The 18,900-nt window shown below is 33.5% G+C and overlaps 1 protein-coding gene across 1 annotated transcript; it reads right to left on the reverse strand.

Moving 5' to 3' along the window:
* Positions 1-803: 803 nt before the first annotated feature.
* CETN3 (centrin 3) lies at positions 804-16,613 on the reverse strand. The gene is made up of 5 exons (XM_004042258.4): positions 16,451-16,613; positions 14,496-14,631; positions 12,443-12,557; positions 6,442-6,633; positions 804-1,200 (listed from the first exon to the last, which is right to left on the reverse strand). The coding sequence occupies exons 1-5, from the start codon at positions 16,465-16,467 to the stop codon at positions 1,157-1,159; spliced, it is 504 nt and encodes a 167-aa protein (XP_004042306.1). The 5' UTR covers positions 16,468-16,613; the 3' UTR covers positions 804-1,156.
* Between the last annotated feature and the right edge of the window lie 2,287 nt (positions 16,614-18,900).

Genomic DNA, 18,900 nt, shown 5'->3' on the forward strand with positions numbered 1-18,900 from the left:
CAACATTTAAAGTGCCTCAAATGATACTATACTTTATACTTAAAAATTTAAAACAAGAATTCTAAAGAAAGATTGCTGAAATAGACAACTCAGTTCCGTTCCTGGGAGAGCCCATAACACCGAGTACTAGATTATGAGTGAAGGATCCATATAGGTACTATTTTTTTCTATGATCGATCTCCATAACCACTTGTTTCCCCCTAACATACACTTCTACAAGGCAGAAGAGCCCACCAATACTTGGAAACTCTGTCTCTACTATTTCCTGGTGAATCACAGACTGTTCCTTCATATAGGTAAAACATAGACTTAAATTATTTCTGTGGCTTACAGTTTTCTATTTTCATCACTGTGACATGTAATTGAGTGATAATTACCTTAACAAATCAAAATTCCCCAAAATTTAAATCTCTCAGTCAAGAAGTTAGAAAATTGAAATTGTATTCATTCAATTTGTTTAAGAAGGAAATATTCAGAAGAAAATTAACTTTCATACTTACATTCATACCAAGTTAAGAAACATAATACACAAGGATAAATGGGTCTATCTGCACAATACTTACTCCCTCTAAACTCAAAGACAGGACTCTTAAAAAAGGAATTAGTCTTATATTGAGTCAGCTTGTATTAAAATATAGAATGTCAAAATTGATGAAATGTTAGGTAATGGAAAAATATGCCACTCTATTGCTATTTGTATTTCAATTTTTGTTTCAGAAACTAGTAAAATTATAAAGGGAAGATTTAAGAAATCCACTCTTGAGGGTTAACAGATACTAGGAATAAAAACAAATTTACCAAACTTTAAAATTCTAATAAAATAAATATTTTATTAACGAAAGTCTGGAAAATGTGTGCACTAAAAAGTGACTATAAATGTTAAATTAAAAAACCTTCAAAGAACACATATCACATATTCAATTTTTAAAACTTTATATAAAAGCTCTATTATAAATACAAAGCTAAACTATCTGAGTACTAACAACACAGTTCATACAAAGAAACTTAACAGTAGTAAAATACAGATATATAAGATGCTTATTTTTGGTCCTTTAGGATAAAAGAACTAAGTTGGTTTTTTTCACATGGCTCCAGGCACAAAAATAGAATATAAGATGGTAACTGCAACATTCTTAGTGTTTATCCTTGTAATTCTTTAAATGTCACCAGTCATAATAGCAATGAACTCCTCTTGGTTTACTGTGGTAAGAAAGAAAATGAAATAGTCAGAAATATAAACGTTTTATTTTTTCAGAGTCCACGACTACCATTTTACACTAATTATTTAAAAAATTTTACATTATGCAAAATTATTACATTAAGACATGGCTTTTTGCTTTTACTTCTTTGTTAGGAAGTGGAACATGTTTATTAAATGTAACTTCTTGAATGCAAAAATACATATAATGTAATAAACACTATAAATTAGTATTCTATAATATTAACTGGGGAAAAGATAATGTTACCAAAAAAGTCAATCACAGTCATATTTGTATATACTTGCTAAAACATTTTAAATGCTTGACATTTCAAGGTTCTTTAAACAACCCTCTTTATAATCTTTATTCTACTAGTTCATTTAGCAAATCCTTCCTTTACAAGTAAGCTTGAACATATCATGCATGTAAATTAGATTTCTAAAGAATGAAAATATAATAAAATTATAAAAAGAAGTTAAATTATTATTTTTTGAACTTTTATATACTTAAAAGCCTATGTTAAAGAATAATTAAAACCAGGTCACCATACCTCAAAGGTATCAATAAAAATGGCAATTTGAAAAGACTACAAATGTAATCTTAATCACCAAGGTAATCAAGTAACTATATAGATGTAAATGCAGAAAATAATCATGGATAAGGACTAATTTTTAGTTTGCCAAAATTATAAATATAGTAAGAATCTCCAATTTATAAAACATAATGTTTAAGACACCAACCTAGAAATAAGAAATCAGATAATCTTATAGAATATAATTTTGAAAACCCAACATATGCGCACGTATCAATTAAGAAAAATGTTCAGAAGATACTTCCAGTAAGTATTTAGCATTTAGCCCTAAGACTTAATACATACCTAAACAATGCATAAGTTATGAATGATAATTTTGATAATGCCAAAAGAAAACTACACTGAGACTTAAGACCTGGTCTCTAGTCACAGCTCTGCACAGAACAGCTCTGCATCTCATTTCCTTCATCTGAAAACACTGAACTATGAGATGATGTTTTAGATTGTTTAACTCTTATTTACCATAGAAGGTATTATATAAAAATACTCCATTGAATCAAACATTTTTAAGTGGCTAGTGAATGCCAACACCACAATAAGTGTTGTGTAATATATCAAAACAGACACCAGGCTTCCTATTCTGGAATACATTAAAACTGAAATGAGAAAGATATTATATGATATTATAAAATTATTGTTAACTTTCTTAAGTGTAACATTGGTATCATAGCTTTATGCAAGATATATCCTTGTTCTTAGTAGACGGATATGCTAAAATATTAAAGGATCAAGTTTTTGTTTTATTATTAAAATTTAATTAATTAATTTAGAGACCGGGTTATGAGACTGGCTAATCATTGTATTTTTGGTAGAGATTAGGTTTCACCATGTTGCCAAGGCTGGTCTTGAACTCCTGAGCTCAAGCAATCCACCTGCCTCAGCCTCCCAAAGTGCTGGGATTACAGGCATGGGCCATGGTGCCTGGCCTAAAGACTGAGTTCTTGATATATGAAATTTATTTTCAAATGATTGAGAAAAAAATATACACATGACAGATAAAGCAAATGCGGTAAAATACTAATTACTGAATCTAGGCAGAAGGTACAATGGTGTTCATTGTACTAGTCTGACAATTTTTCTCTATGTTTGAGAATATTCATAATGAACAGTTAGAAAAAATTAACCAATTAAAAAATGTTGAGGAGATAAAACATGGTCATAGGGAATGAAAAGAATATATACTGCACTGGTTCTAGAAACCACATAGAAAACCGGTTTTGATAACTATGTTAGTCAGTTTTTATACCTGAAACAGAACAAATGTTTTATAACACAAAATACTATTTATTATTAAAATAAAGACCAAATCAGTGTTGAAAAAAAATCCTTCACAATGGTAAAAATTATTACTAACAAGAAAAATTTAGGTAAAGGTAAATCATTACTTGGGCTCTAAAATAAAAATACAGAATTTGGAAAGGAAATAGAAAGACAGCTGGGGTGGGAGAATACCATCAGAAATACAGTCAAAGAAAGAATAGTGTATGCCTCACAGAAATAAGCTATGAGTTAGGAAAAATGCACCCTCCAGAAGCTGACAGGGAACTATGAATCCATGCAATCAGTATTTAACATCTACAAAACACTATGACAGACATGGTAAGAATGTAATACAAAATCTGTAATACTCCAAACTACTTTCAAGAATCTTACAAATTGATGTAGTGATCTTTAACCTTTGCAGTTAAATAGCCATGTCTGAATATCTTAGGAAAGCTATGATCGACTCTCTCTTTCCAATAAATACAGTTCAAATATATAAAATTATTAATCAGTTTAGCCAGTGTGCACCTTCACTGAAGAACTCCCGATTTAGACTGAGGCATCTAGACCAAATAGGAAGCAAGAGTATGTTCTTAAGAACTGTATTAAGAGAAAAAACATAAAACAGCCTTAGAATGATTTGATTACAAATCATTTTAACAGTGTAATACATCCATGATTAAAAATTCAAAATCCAAAAAGTACTTGTTACTTAAAGATCTAGAACTTTTTCTTGATCTGTAAAATTTCAATACTCAAACTGCAAATTTTAAGTTTCATATAGAAGTTTGAAAACCACAAAACACTTCATTTTTATATTGTTTATATACAAAAAGTTTAAACTATAATAGCATTTCAAAAGTATTTAAAATACAGTTAGCCTTCTGTAACCACAGGTTCCTCACATCTGCAGATTCAACCAACTGCAGATGAAAAATATTTGGGAAAATAACACAATAAAAAATAATACAAATAAAATAAAGTATAACAATTTACATAGCATTTACATTGTATTAGGTATTATATGTAATCCAGAGATGATTTAACATATACAAGAGGATATGTGAAAGTTATATGAAAATACTATGCCATTTTATACAAGGGACTTGAGCACCATAGATTCTGGCATCCTTAAGCGACTTGGAACCAATCCCCTGTGCTTATCAAGGGACAACTGAATTCCATGATTCATACCTAAAAACACACTACTTAAACCCAAGAAAGTAAAAATTAGAAAGTGGCTCAAGAAATTAAACTAGCTACTTTACTTTAATTGTCTTGTAGACAATTAAAAGACAATCTTCTATACCTCTGTACATTTGATTTTATAACCTTCTCTATTAACAATATCTTATATCAAGTTCCTATATCTAATAAATCTACCACAATGCCTAGCTTAAAATAAGCTTTGGTAAAAACATTTATTGAATCAAGAAAATATGACACTTTGTTTCCTCTTATATTGCCTTCTTTAACAAAATTTTTCATACATCAACCATTTCATAGAGCAAATCTTATTACAAGTTGCTAACAATAAGGATTTTACAGAACTAAGTAGATTAAGTACCTTAGAGACCATCTGGCTTTGAAGGGGAAAAGCAAATCTTAGAATTGGAAGTTCCAACTGAGTATGTTGCTAATACACTGCTTCCCATAATAGCATGTAATTTTTAAAACTCCATAAACATAGAAGTCTAGTTAATATTTTACTTCATAGCCTGAGAGGCAATACAATATTACGTTTAAAAGCACATTCTTTGCCATTTTGGAGATTTGATTTTGAGTTCTGGCTCTACCATGTACAGTATTAGCTTTGTGATAACCTGGGGCAGATTAATAATCTCTCAAAGCTTTAGCTTCCTCATCTCTATATATGCATCTGTTATACACATGTATAGGTATAATATTATATCTACTTTACAAGTTATTATGGAAATTAAGTGACATAATTAATGCTAATATCCAATATAGTAACTGCTAAATAAATGTTAACAAACATCATCATTATTTAAATGATTATCCATTCTGGCTTTTCAAAACGTTCCTTTCATTTTTTCCAAAAGATGTACTGTGTTTTATTTTATATATGCTGTTGAGGGGGCGGGGGGAAGTGACTCTTTCTGTATCATTACCACAGCTTTATGTCTATCTTGTAGTACATCTTATTTACCTTTAACTTCACATTCACCATGTTTATTATTCTATATACCCAATATTTTTAAAATTTCATGGTTCTTAGATACTGAAAAGCATGAAAAAGTCACAGAGAGAAGAACACTAAAGTCCACAAAAAAGACAGTAAGGTCTAATCTTTAGCAGTTTAACATACAAATAAAGTGGTTTTTATCTCAACAAAACTTAGTTTCCAGCCAAAAGATTCCATATTAAGTGTATGAAAGTATCAAAACAATTTGTTTCTCTAAATGCTATAGGCCTTCAATGGAAGTCTCATGATTCATAGAGCAATATGGGAAGCTTTTGGGAAAACGATGGTGTTTAATATTTACCTGAGAGAATGAGTCACATTTTAGCAGGCAGAAATTAACAATTAGAGCATTCTAAGATTAAGAAACAGCATGATGAAACGAATAGCATAAAAATGTGTTTTCAGGATAGCATATGTTGACAAAATGTGTACATACAGGAGAGTTAAAGAAGAAAAGTGAAAGAATACACTGGAAAGTAAAATCAGTTACTCAAGGTGGGATAGATCATAGAAGGCTTTGAACTTTACTCTGTAGGCACTGAAGAATCGTTTCAAGTGTCTAAACACGGAAATGGCATTATCAAATGTATATTTTAGGAAAAGAATGATACCAAGAGACTGAAGAAGAGATTAGAGACTTTTATATGCCTAAAGGGCAATTAGGACACTACAAGAGACTGCAAAGTGAAAGCAAGAACCACATCTGCCTTTTTCATTGTGTAGCACCAGTCAACACGCAGGACACTGCACCCAGTAGGCAGCCAAGGCAAGAATAAATGAGGCCATTATAACATTCCTAACTAGAAATTAGGGCCTGAACTAGGACAGCCACAATGGACAAAGATAAAAACAGATTCAAAACATTTGACGGGGAAAATCAATAGAACTTAGAACTTAGCATGTAGGTTGAGGGAGAAGCCATTAAAGACTGAAATTATATTGAAAGGCTGAAATTTTGGTGGTTTCACCTTCAGAGAAAAGTGAAGGACCTTCTTGAAGTATAATTGGTTTTAGAGATCTGCTTCATTCTAAATTGAACATGTGAATTATTTAGACAGAAGGTCCATTACAAGAAGCGGTTAAGTTTACAAAAAAGTCTTGCAAGTCATTTGGTTTTAGAAAAATGTATTACATGTGTAGCATCAGGAAAACTTGGAAAATACGTTTCACTTAAAACTTACTTTCTCCATCACCATCTTTGTCAAATTCTTCTATCATAGCTCGAAGTTCTTCATCACTCATGTTTTCACCCAATTCTCTAGCAACACGTCGCAAATTCCTCAAGCTTATTTTACCTGAATCATCATCATCAAATAGTTTAAATGCCTTGAGTATTTCTTCATGGGGATCTCTTTCCAATATCCAGTCTGTCACTACAGTTTAAAAACATATATATTTTAATAAACCTGCATAATCACAAAGGCATTCATTTGTGAAATCAACTAAATATTAGATGAGAATTAAAGCTGTGACTGTCAACTTTTAGTCTGACAATAAAATGTCAAATGAGATCCCCAAACCCCGAGATAAACCTGAAATTAGAAAAATCAAATCCATATTTTAAATGTTAACCTTTTTTATTATGAGCAACTTGTCTTCTTATAAAAGTAAGCAAAACTATATCACACAGAGGCAAAATAAAAAGGACTACATTTATACCATATTTATTTAAGATCTACTATTATCAAGAATTGTACTAGGCTCCACTGACATCAAGCACACAAGGAGTGTGTCATCTACTTGTGGAGAGACATACCAACAAAATAATTGGAGCTAACTAAATAAAAGCTGCTTGCTGACTAAACGTCATACTAACACTGATTCTTCCTCAAATTTAATCCAACTTCAAAACAAGAAAAACTGCAAGAGACAAAAAGTACTGCCATCGCAGACACAGGCACAATCTCAGACAGCATTTGAAAATTCCACTAATACCTTCGTGATTAGAAGAACCTCTCGGTTTTCCAAAATTTACAAAGTAGTAAATAGGATCAAATCTGACTATAGCAGGAAAGCCCACCCAAAAAAAACCTCTGCAAAGAAGGTCTCCTTAAAGCTTACCCATTTTGTTTGGATAAATCACTCTCAGACAACTAACTAAAAATAAATGTAGTTTCAAACCTCAATGGTAATTGTGTATTTTAATACACTAAATATAATCATATGTAATAACATAGTAATAAGCTTAAGTATTTTCAATTTTAGCAGTCTTTAATCAATAGCCACAATAAAAATTAAAATAAAAATCTATGGCATAAAAATTGTTAAGTTACTAAATAAAATTCTAACAATATCTAAATAAGTATCTCTGAAGTAATTATATACACTATCTGCCACTACAAGAAAAGGTATTTATGGCCTTTACTATGCTATTAAAAATAACTCGGTCCTGTTGAAGGTTACAGGATCATTAAAAAAAAAAAAAAAAAAAAAAGCAACTGCTTATAGATGGAAAATACTGGAATGTTTAAGGAACCCAGAATGAAAAAAATACAATCGAAGTCTCCAACAAGCTGTTGTTTTGCTGCTGTTTCACCCGTATTTGGTTCAATAATCACCTATTCAAATGACTGTTATATCATCTACACATATTTTCAAGTTTCCTTTTATCCATTAATTTTATCCAAAAAGGCTTCCAAGTAACTAATTGAAGTATATTACTGTAAGTATGCAAATCATCAAAGCTCATAAATATTCAGTCAAAAAGGAGCTGGCATATCTACAGCCATAACACCAAAATAAAATACCACACTTAACTCTATGGCACATACTCAACTTATTTTGAATTTAGTCCCAACAAAAAAGCAGGACAAGGAAAAAAAGTGTTAAGAAATTTTCTTCACCAATTAAATAATTTACATGACAGGTGAACCAAAAAAGCAGCTTGCTGAAAGTATTAATGTACTTAAAGAAGCAACAGGGTGATTGGGGAACAGATGGGGCTCCAAGATGTATAAATTCTTATCCCACTGGTACTTTAATTGTGTTAGTTATTTCAGAGCTATGTGTCTATATATTCTTTTATCAATATTCTTCCTTAAAATGCAGCTTTTCTTGGGAATTATAAATGCTCATCATTTTGGACAGCAAAAACATTACCTAATATATAACTTTATAATGACTCTCCTCCATGCCTTCAGGTTCTATTCTTGTTCCACAAAGTAGAATTTAATTATAAGGAATATATTTATTTTCAATGAAAATATTAGTAAACTGATATAGAGGCAGTTAAGGTGGGTTTCATTTATTTCACAAAACTCCAAATTTCTGTCCATGTAACTGTATTTTCAAATGATGTAATTACACATACTATCAGAAATGTACTTCATCAAAATACTTTCTTAGACCTTTAATGTGTAAAAATCACTTAAGAATACGGCAAATCCAAAAACATCACATCAAAAGTAAATTAAAAATTATTATAGGTAATGCTAGAAATACAGCTTTAACTGTATTTCTCAATGTCTTTCGGAAATTTCTATCCAAACATACCAGTTAGACATGTTGGACTCCAAACTCATTCCACTACCACCATGGTAACTGCAGCTGCCTCCCCTACCCCCACCAAAAGATAACAGCGACATTTACAGCTAGATTCCATATTTGAAAAGCATAAATCATTTTCAGTCCCACAAACTTAATCAGGTCCTATAGTACTGAGAATACTGTTTTTTTTCTAATTTATTTATTGTTTTAAAACAAGGTCTTGCTCTGTTGCCCAGGCTGGAGTGCAATGGCGTGATCCCAGCTTACTGCAGCCTCAACTCCTGAGCTCAAGCAATCTTCCCACCTCAATCTCCAAAGTAGCTGGGACTACAGGTATGTGCCATCACGTCTGGCTAATTTTTTTTAAATTTTTTGTAGAGACAGGATCTTACTTTGTTGCCCCAGCTGGTCTCAAACTCCTGTGAGCGAGCAATCCTCCCGCCTTGACCTCCCAAAGTGCTGGGATTACAGGCATGAGCCACCAAGCCCAGCCTCTTTTTTATTCTTAAATGTATTTTATTTTCACCCTCGCCATCCTCAGCGAAAAAAATAGTATTTTCTGTCTGCAGTCTCTCTTCCTTCCAACTCATCATCAATAATACTCTCATCAGTTTTCTTTCTCAAACATATCATATCCCCTTCCCTTAAAAATCGTGAATGATCTCTGCTGACTAGAATTCAAAATCTTCATGTTTTGCAAGACTTTACCAATCTGGCCCAATCCCACGTTTCCAGTCATTTCCCTATGTCTAGCCCAGAACACTACCTAGTTTCCCAAACATGCTATCCGTCTAGTACCATTCTTTGTTGTTGCTGCTTTCTAAGCCTAGAATGCTTTTTCTCTACTCTTCCTGGCAATCTTGGAATGAAATCCTACTCACATTTCCAAAGGCCTAAATTTAAAATCTCCTCTGCAAAGTCTTCAATTCCTCTAGATCAGGGATTAACAAATCTCTCCTGTAAAAGGCCAATAGTAAATATTTTAGGCTTTGTAGAGGGCCATAAAGTCTCTAACTACTCACTCTGCCATAGTAGCACAAAAGCTGCATAAAAGAAGGGGTGTGGTGGTGTACAAGCAGCAGCTGAATTTGGTCCAAGGCTATAGTTGCTGACTTCTGTCCTAGACAAAATTACAATTTACCACATAGTACTATAGCCTGTTGTCATCTATATTTACATTGTAAACTCCCTGAAAGAAGAACCTTTTAGTAACTTTTAATTAAGTCTTCTTCCCAACCCCAGTACAGTACCTAATACCAAAAAATTCAGTGTTAAATAAGCAAAATGAAGACAATAATACAGTATTATAATCTCAATCAGCAATAATAAGTAGTACATGTCAAAAATAGTGTACAAACGTTTGACTTATGTTAGTCTTAAAGACACTAATTCCTAAAATATCTATGTTACTCACTAGCCTCAGGCTGTCTTGACTCTAAACTTACATTAAATATATTTTAAAGCTTTTTTTCCAGAAGAAGAGTCTATAATAGTTAACTGCCAAACTTCATCCAGATATATCTGTGGAACAGTGTCCTTGGGTAGTTCATAAAACTAGGACTCAAATGTTATGATTTAGAATCATTTGTCCCAAAGTATAAAACATATTAATCTGTGGTCAGTGATTAGTTAAAAGTAATCAACAAAAGGGGGAATACATAGTTCTTGAATGATTCCCAAACAGTAATACATTTTTATTTGACACCTGGTACTCTCCATAGGTAGCCTTAAGATAGCTAAGATACATGTTGACCCTGTCAAAAGGTTAATCTTTGAGTGTCAAAGCTGAAGTTTAGCCACATCTATTTATTCTAGAAGGAACCCAGTATTTCTGCTCTGTTAATAACATAGAACAGATGGGGTGTCAGGAAAAAGTGGAGGTGGCATGGGATTCTGGTCCCAACTGCCAATAAAAATCACAATTTTTAAATTGTGTTCATTTAAGGTGAAATAACATATTTTATAAAATTATTAGTGATGATACAGTGCTTACAGTAGCCTTTATGAAAAAAAGTCAATAAAAAATATACACAAAGTCTATTTTATGTCCCAGTGATGCATATATGATTATTTCGAACCCCTGAAACAAAGACAATTTTTTAAAGTAATAATAATAGCAAATGCTTAGTAGCACTTACAACATGCTAGGCCCTTTTCTAGGTACTTCACATATCATTAACTTAATCCTTAGAAGAATCTCATGAGAGAATACAATGATCCCCACTTTATAGTTGAAAATGAGGCACGGAGTATTAAAAAGACCAAGTTCCAGAGCTGTAAAGTGGCAAAACCAAGGTATGAACCAAGGGAATCTGGTTCCAAGTGCTAAACCACTATACTGTACTAAACATACCTGGATTATAGCTCCTTCCTAATAGTACCATTTCCACTATATACCAACACCTTGTTTCTACAAATAAACAATCTAAGGTAAAACTAGGAATACTATGATCATAAACTTCAGGAGTGTCCATTCTGGGAGAACAAAAGGTGGCTCTCTCCCCTTCCTCAAATAATTAATTCTACAAATTAGAGGAAAAAAGGAAAATGTCCCCAATGGACAAGTTGCCTCTCTAAACAGTCATATATTAGTTCATAAGTTGAGGATCTTCTGTGCTGTTTTTTTTCTCTTAGGTTCATCATTTATTTTCCATCTCAACTGCTTATGACTTGAGCTTTTGGATTTAAAAAACTGACTAATGACATGAATCTAAATTTTCTCTGCGTCTACTAATTGCCATTTCTTTTTGTTTCCCCTATTGCTTCTTGATGAATATTTAAAATAAGCGGTTTGTGTATATAGCAGAATTTGTTTCCAAATTTTTAAAATATCTTAAAATACTTATATGATGTGCTTATATCGTGACCCATTGGTTTAGAGAAAAAAAAAACAGAAATAAACCTGAATATTTACATATTTTGTAGATAATATTCTAGACAATACATTTAAGTTATAATAGCAATGTCCTTGCCTTCCGGACTCTTCTATTTTGAAAAAGCCTGGTCTATATATGCTATAAATAATTCACTAAAATCAACTATAAAAAAATTTAGCCATATTAAGCCTATGACACATTATCTTCAGTTGGTGGTACTAGGATGTTTTCTCCTGCTTCCAGTATGCCCACTGCCTCGTTTACTACTACCCTCTAAACAGATGACTTTATCCACTGAGATCAAGGTCATCCAGAGGATGTAGCCTCTCATAAACTTTGTCAACCTGAAGTCGTGCATTTCATCTACAGCCAAAGATACCAACTACTACCAGTTCCCTCTTCTCCCACTTAGCCAACAAAAATCACATACCAGAAAGGTCTTGGGAAACATTTTCCAAACAGCAGGATATCAAATTTTCTGTTTTATTAAGCAAAAATAATTTTTTGATCACCCTTCAAGTTTTATCACATAATATAAATACAAACAACTTGGAAAAGCATCTTTCTATAAAAAGCTACACAATAGTTCCTTGGTTAGAATCTTCACAACAAAACAAAAGACAAAACTATAAATCTCAGAGCAAAGCCATATTTTTTCTTTGAAAAAAAAGCCAACAAAACAAAACTGAGATAGAGTCACATTATACACCAGTGTTCTATAAGAAAATTCCATAACCTAGAGAATTTAAAACTTAAAAAGTGATATTAATCAGACAATTTCCTAACAGCTGCTGATTACAAAGACTATTAAAATACACACCAACTTCATTAAAATCTTCAAAGGTGATTTTCCCTGTGGCTTCTCTGTCATAATCTTTAAGAATCTTCAGTACATCAGCTTTTTTTACATCAAACCCCAAGGCTCTCATTGCCACCTTTTGGATTAAAAAGGAAAAGCAAATTATAAAGCACTCTTTACAAAAGAATTTCTAATTATTAAGTTTTTACATCTTAAGAGATGACAACACATTAATAAAATATAACTTTTTTGCATGTTTTACCTCTTTAAAATAGCAGTGATAGTGTAATTGTTCTTCACTACTGAAATTAAGTATGCGTTAAGTTTTTTCATTTATAAATTGCATTTTTTTATATGACAAAGTAACCAACAAGTGTGTACAGATTTTACTATATAAAATGCACTAACTTATTGCACAGATAATTTGATTGTTATTTGTTCTGAAGGGATTAACAATCAAAATGAGAAAAAGGCGTGGCATAAATATTAAACAGTCATGTGATAGAAGAGATAAAACATTAAAATAAGAATTATCATCAGTCTCTCCATGATTAACTAATCATGTAAATGATAGTTTACATGATTAACTAATCAGGTAAATGATAGGGCTAAGGACCCTGAGTTTAGAGAAAAAAGAGATTTTGTTACTAGTAATAAGGAACGAGACATATTACTGACTAGAGAAGTCTTATTTGGAAAGATTCAAACTGTTCCTTGAAGGATAGATGAAGAGGAGCAGTAGGGTATTTGGGAAGGATGACTGGTATTAAAAGAAACACTGAAACGAATAGGTTCGAAGGACAATGAACAGAGCAGTTTACCTCACCTGAATTAGAAAAGTTCAGGTGAGGTAAACTGCTCACCTGAATTAGGAGGTGAATTCCACCTTAATTAGAAGAGTTCAGGAGGAAGAAAGCAGTTATTAGCAAATGAAAAAAGTAGTTGGTGGCAAGTGTAGAGAACATTCAGTAGAAAGCAAAGGAATCTGAACTTTAAGTAGTATATAATGAGGAGTTATGGTTTATGAGCAATGAACAATTTATGAGCAATGGTGAAAGAATTTTTAAACTATCCAAATTCAGTGGTAGTGTACAAGGTGAACTAGTAAGAAATCATTTAGGAAGCTCCAGGTATGAAATAAGGTCCCAAACCAAGACAGTCAATGGTTACAAATGGAACAGACATTATAAAGATCAAATCTGGGTAACCAAAAAAAAAAAAAAAAAAAAAAACCAGTGGGAAAAGACAGCCAAAGAGGACTGCAAGATTGAGAAAGCTAGACTTAGCAGGCCTATTAGCTGCTTTTATACATTCTATCCTGTCACTGCATAGTTCCTATCCCTACTTGGAATTCTAATGCTTAAAAATCCCTTACGAAATTACAAAAATTAAAACTACCAAATAAACACTTACATTCACCTATCCATTAAGGCCATTAAAAATCTCAAAGTACTATCTTTCCCACTGTGCTGAAAGTAAGTCCCATTCTACCCTAAACCCAAATCTCTCCTTATACCCTGACAAATAATAATTTACAAATCTCTCCCTACACTTTGACATTCTAGGTCTTAAAGTTGACATTTTTACCTATTAGCATGTGTCAACATCAAACAGCACTGAAGTTGTTGGCACCAGAGAAAGTGGATTGAGACTATGTTACTAACAAATCCAAATTATAAGATTAAAAGACAACACTCCCACAGTCTGAAAACAGTATGAGTCACCAAGAAACAAAAACAAAAACAAAAAACAAAAAACAGTGAAAAGAATATGGTAAGAATAAATTCCAGTTTGAAATCCTTTAATTATGTCAGTGAAAAATAAGCACCTTCCCTGGGAATGTATTTTTACATTTAAAATACTATTCGTTTTCTCATGTGAAAAAGATTTTCTAAAAACTATGTTAGGAGTTCTCTTCAGTTTTATTACAGCATCTAACTATGAATGCTTAAAATGCCTTCATAGTTCCAAAACCAATTTAGTTAAAATAATTATTTAGAAATGTAATGTAAAGCAACTGTAAAAATGCAAATCATTTTAACACAGAAACAAATATTTTAAAGCATACCATTACCTTTAATTCATGATAATCTATTGCTTCATCTTTGTCTGTATCAAATAGTTCAAAAGCATCTTTAATTTCTTGTTTCTGTTCCTCAGACAGTTCTCTTCTTTTTTTCCTCTTTGTTTTGTCCACTACAAGCTCACTTCTATGAAATGGAAAGAAAAAGCCCTTAGTCCACTTTAATTCTCTTTACTAACAGAAATTAGCCAATAATTATCTTCTAAATTTCAAAAAAGAAAGTACTTTGGAGAAAGACAGGGAAACTTTCCCTTTATGAGTCAATGACCTGTTTATTCCATAGTCTAAATTGCTATAAATCTGAACTTCGCAAAACTAAAGAGTTACAGATTATTAAAAGAAATGAGGACCAAACTTTTCTTTTTCCCAGCTTTTTATTTATTCCCACTAATGTTACTGTGAAAGAAACAAGAACTGTGAATAAGCAACACTACTTTTATGTCTGAAACTCCAACCAACTCCAACCAAAAAAACAAAAACACGTTATCCTACAAGAATGTTAAAGAATAAAAAAAAAAATCTCCAAATGAAACCAAAATTCATAACTGACAATCACTATACATCGGTTTACTGTTGATACTTCTGGTAATTATGTTCATAAAATTACAAAAAAAAACAAGTGAATTAACTTATACAGTATTTTAGCACTGTTGGTTCAAAATGTTTTTAGATTACACGTTTTTAACAGTTTGGCAATTTATGTGTCATTTCCTCCATTGATATTAACAAATCATCGAAAATATTAATGAGTCTAAACATATGACAAATATTAGATGCCAATATACAATGTTTGTGCTTCATTCTATATAAAAATGTGATGAGTCTTGTCTCATTTAACATGTAAACCGGAGGTTAAACTTCTCATAAACTCTGGAAACGCTTAAAGAAAAAAAGCAAAAATTATTTTAAAGCCAGAAATGTTTTCCTTAAGAGCTGCCCATCTAAATGTGCTCCAAATTTTCAAATGGAGCCGCAACACTGGAATAACAAGTTTTGAAACACAATCCGGTAACACATTAACATGTCAAAACCAGTTGACTGTACTTAAAACACCTATCTAGTTGCATTTGAAAGTCGTTTTGGTCTCTGAAAGCTCCAAAAAAAAAAAAAAAAAGCTAGGAAGTGACTAGTAGGTGCAGTATAACAAAGCTGAGGAAGATCTTCCTTTCATGAGACCTGACTTGACACAAACTTGGGTATTCCTGGGGTCAGTCTTTTCCTTCCTGAGACTTTTGGAGGCCAAGTCCAGAACCGACCCACCCCTGACCCCATCCAAGGGTACCATGATTATCCCTTAGCAGAACATGGAATATTTTCGGAGTGTCGTAAGTGTATGGATAGTTTTACGGTACAACGTCTACATAGTGGGAGAGGGCAACAGAGGGTTAGAGGTTAGAACTGAAAGGTAAAAAAATGCAAGAAATTTAGGAAATCCAAGAGACAGACTGCCAATTAAAGTCACTAAAATGGGTCTCCAATTACACCGTAAAGGAGGGCCCTGGGAGAAGAGGAAAGAGTTTTTGTTATTTCCAAAATTTATAGGTGGGTGATTGCATTAGCAGCGGAGCAGCCGAGGTGGGGCCCTGGCCAGGCACACGGATTGAATGAAGGGATGTCCGCGACCTGATCTCTCAGAGAAACAAGAGTAGAAGCCTCGCGATATTTCATTCCCACCTCGCTCGCAACTAAGCCCATCCTTCTGGCAGTCCAAAGCCCTACGCGCTGACAGAAATAACCTGCTTAGCAGAAATGCACTGGTCTCGTTCCCTGCAGGGCATCAGAGCCCAGAGGGTGAGTGATCCGGGCAGGCTGCCCTAGGCTCCTTTCCCGCGTCCCAAACTACATCCCCTGCCTCGCCTCGGCCCCAAACGTCCTCCCTTCCACACACACCCTCCCTGGGCCCCGCTCCGGGGTGTGGAGAGCACTGCCGCCTCCTTATTACCGACCTCAGAGCTAAACTCATTATCTCTTCGCACAGAGACGTTCCTCTCAAGAACGATTTTAACCCCCTACCCAAGGCAGCAAGACTCCCACAGCCGTTCAACAGACACGAACGACCTCAGCGGCCTCAGGGACCTCCCACAACATAGACACTTTTGAGCTGGATTGGTTGAAATGTAGCTATGGTTCTGCCTATTAGGGCGGAAGCTTTACCAGTTCTATTTTCATTGGGTAGCTTTTACGTCAATCAAGGAAAAAAATTTTTTTCTGTGCTCCGCCCACCTCCTAGCGCCCCCCGCCCCCCCCCAGTCTAGGGCCGCTCTCGCCCTTCGGATTGGCTCGATGCGTTTTTCCCCGAATCCTTTGCGGGTCCGGCCTCCGAGCCCTGTGTTGGCTGTTTGGCGGGTGGGTGCGGTGTTCCTCTCTCGTAAAGCCGTGCGGTCTGTGGGCCGCCATTCAGAAACTGGATGGACAGCTTCGGCGGTGGGAAGGGAAGGGACACGCTGCAGGCCACCCTCTGGCTAGAAGGAGGGAGTACTTGAGGAACAAGGTCTGCGAAACTTGGCTGTGCTCTGTTCTAAAACTTTGAATGGCCTCAGTACCTGGGGAATGTGTTTAAAATGCAGACTTAAATGTCCGTTTCTCCATTCTAATTTCAGTAGGTATGAATCTGCGTTTTTACTCCTCACAAGCCTTCCAAGTGATTCTGAGGCAGGTGCTGTGGCTATACTTGGATTATCACAGGGTTAGATTATCAGGCTATTTATGGTTTAGCTGTATCTAAACCGCCTTTCCCTCTCTTTTTCCTCCTTTGAACTGTTTGAAACGGATTTGTTCGCTTCTGTCTCTTATTTTACAGTGCTGTAAGCTGTTAACACACATGAGACTGTCTTCACTACCAAACCAAGTCTCCTAAAGCTCACTTGAATGTCTACTTATTCGTGTCTCTTACTAGGTTCAATTTCTTGGAGGCCGTGATTATATCTATTTAACGCTTTTCCTTGTACCTAATAAAATGGTGCGTAGGTGCTCGGTAAATTGAGTGGAATCTTTTGAAAATCCACAAAATACTGAGCTAAACAGCAAATCTCATAAACGTGAATAAAATAGCCTGAGGATGGGAGTTGAAGGCGGAGAATATATAAACATTATATGTTTAAGGGATGTATATAAAATTTTAGAGAAGGGAGAGAACACAAGATATGCTTCTTAAAGGAGGTGACATAAACGTTAGACCTAGAAGGATGGGCTAAATTTGCACAAGGAAAGATAGTATGATAGAACAAGCTAAAAATTAGCTAAGGGATAGCACCCCTAAAAAACAAAAGTGGAACTTTTATTTTGTTCGTATTTTAAATTTTAAAGTACCTTTATAAGTCACCTTTGAGTCTAAAAGGAAAGAGAAATTGTAGTTACTAGAACATAATGATATTGAAAAAAACTATATGTTAAAATTTTAAGATACAGACCAAGTTATAGGAGAACATTATTTTAAATAAGAAAGAATAAAAATAGGCCAAGCATTTATTTGAAGATGTTAGAAACGAAGAACAAATTGTATAATTGAAATTAGGAAGAGGAAATTAGTAAAGATAAAGTTTGAGAACAATGTTTTAAAAGGAAATTGGTCAAATTGATAAAGTACTCATAATCTAGTATAAAGCTGGTTTTTGGCAATACCAGTGAAATTCAAAGACTTACAGGAAGTATAACAAGAAAAGGAATAGTGCCACTAGTAAGGTTGGTAATTTAATAAAAGGGAGGGTTAAAAATTATTAAAATATTTTATACAATTTTATACCGCCAGTAAATATTAATAGAAAATGAAATAGTCACTTTTCAAGGAAAACATAACTCCAAAAAGGTGGAAAACTGAATTAAGTCAATAACTACAGACAGGACTGGAAAAAAGATGCCAAAGTTCTGTACTCACAAATAAAAAGCCTCCAGCCCACTCAGATTTATTATTAAAAATCATAAAAGCTAAATCTTGTGCTTTAAACTCAAGTCATAGAAAATGATGGAGAGCTTCTTAGCTTAATTTTTGAAGCTGCCATAATCTTTCACATCCTAAAAGAACATTTAAAGTCACTCAGTGTAAGCTCAGTGATGATGAAGGCTATGCATGTTTCTCACCATTGTATCCCCAGTGCCTGACTCATGTTTGATGTTCATTTGTGAACTTAAGTGCAAAATTCCTAGATGTTAGCAAAATCAGTTTGATACTGTCTTAAAGGAACATTTCTCTATAACTAAATTGAGTTTTTTTAAGTGCAAAGATAATTCAAAATATAAATCTGTGTTAAATAATTATAGTGTTAGGTTAAGGAAATCTCAGTGTCAAAAAGGCACTGAATAATAGATAACACCTTTTCTACTAGGATATAAAGTGGGTTTAGAAAATACTTTTTTAAATATGATCGGCAGAATACTTAAACACCAGTGTTTCTCAAAC

Source organism: Gorilla gorilla, chromosome 4 (assembly GCF_029281585.2).
Source record: "Gorilla gorilla gorilla isolate KB3781 chromosome 4, NHGRI_mGorGor1-v2.1_pri, whole genome shotgun sequence".
Lineage (NCBI taxonomy): Eukaryota > Metazoa > Chordata > Mammalia > Primates > Hominidae > Gorilla > Gorilla gorilla.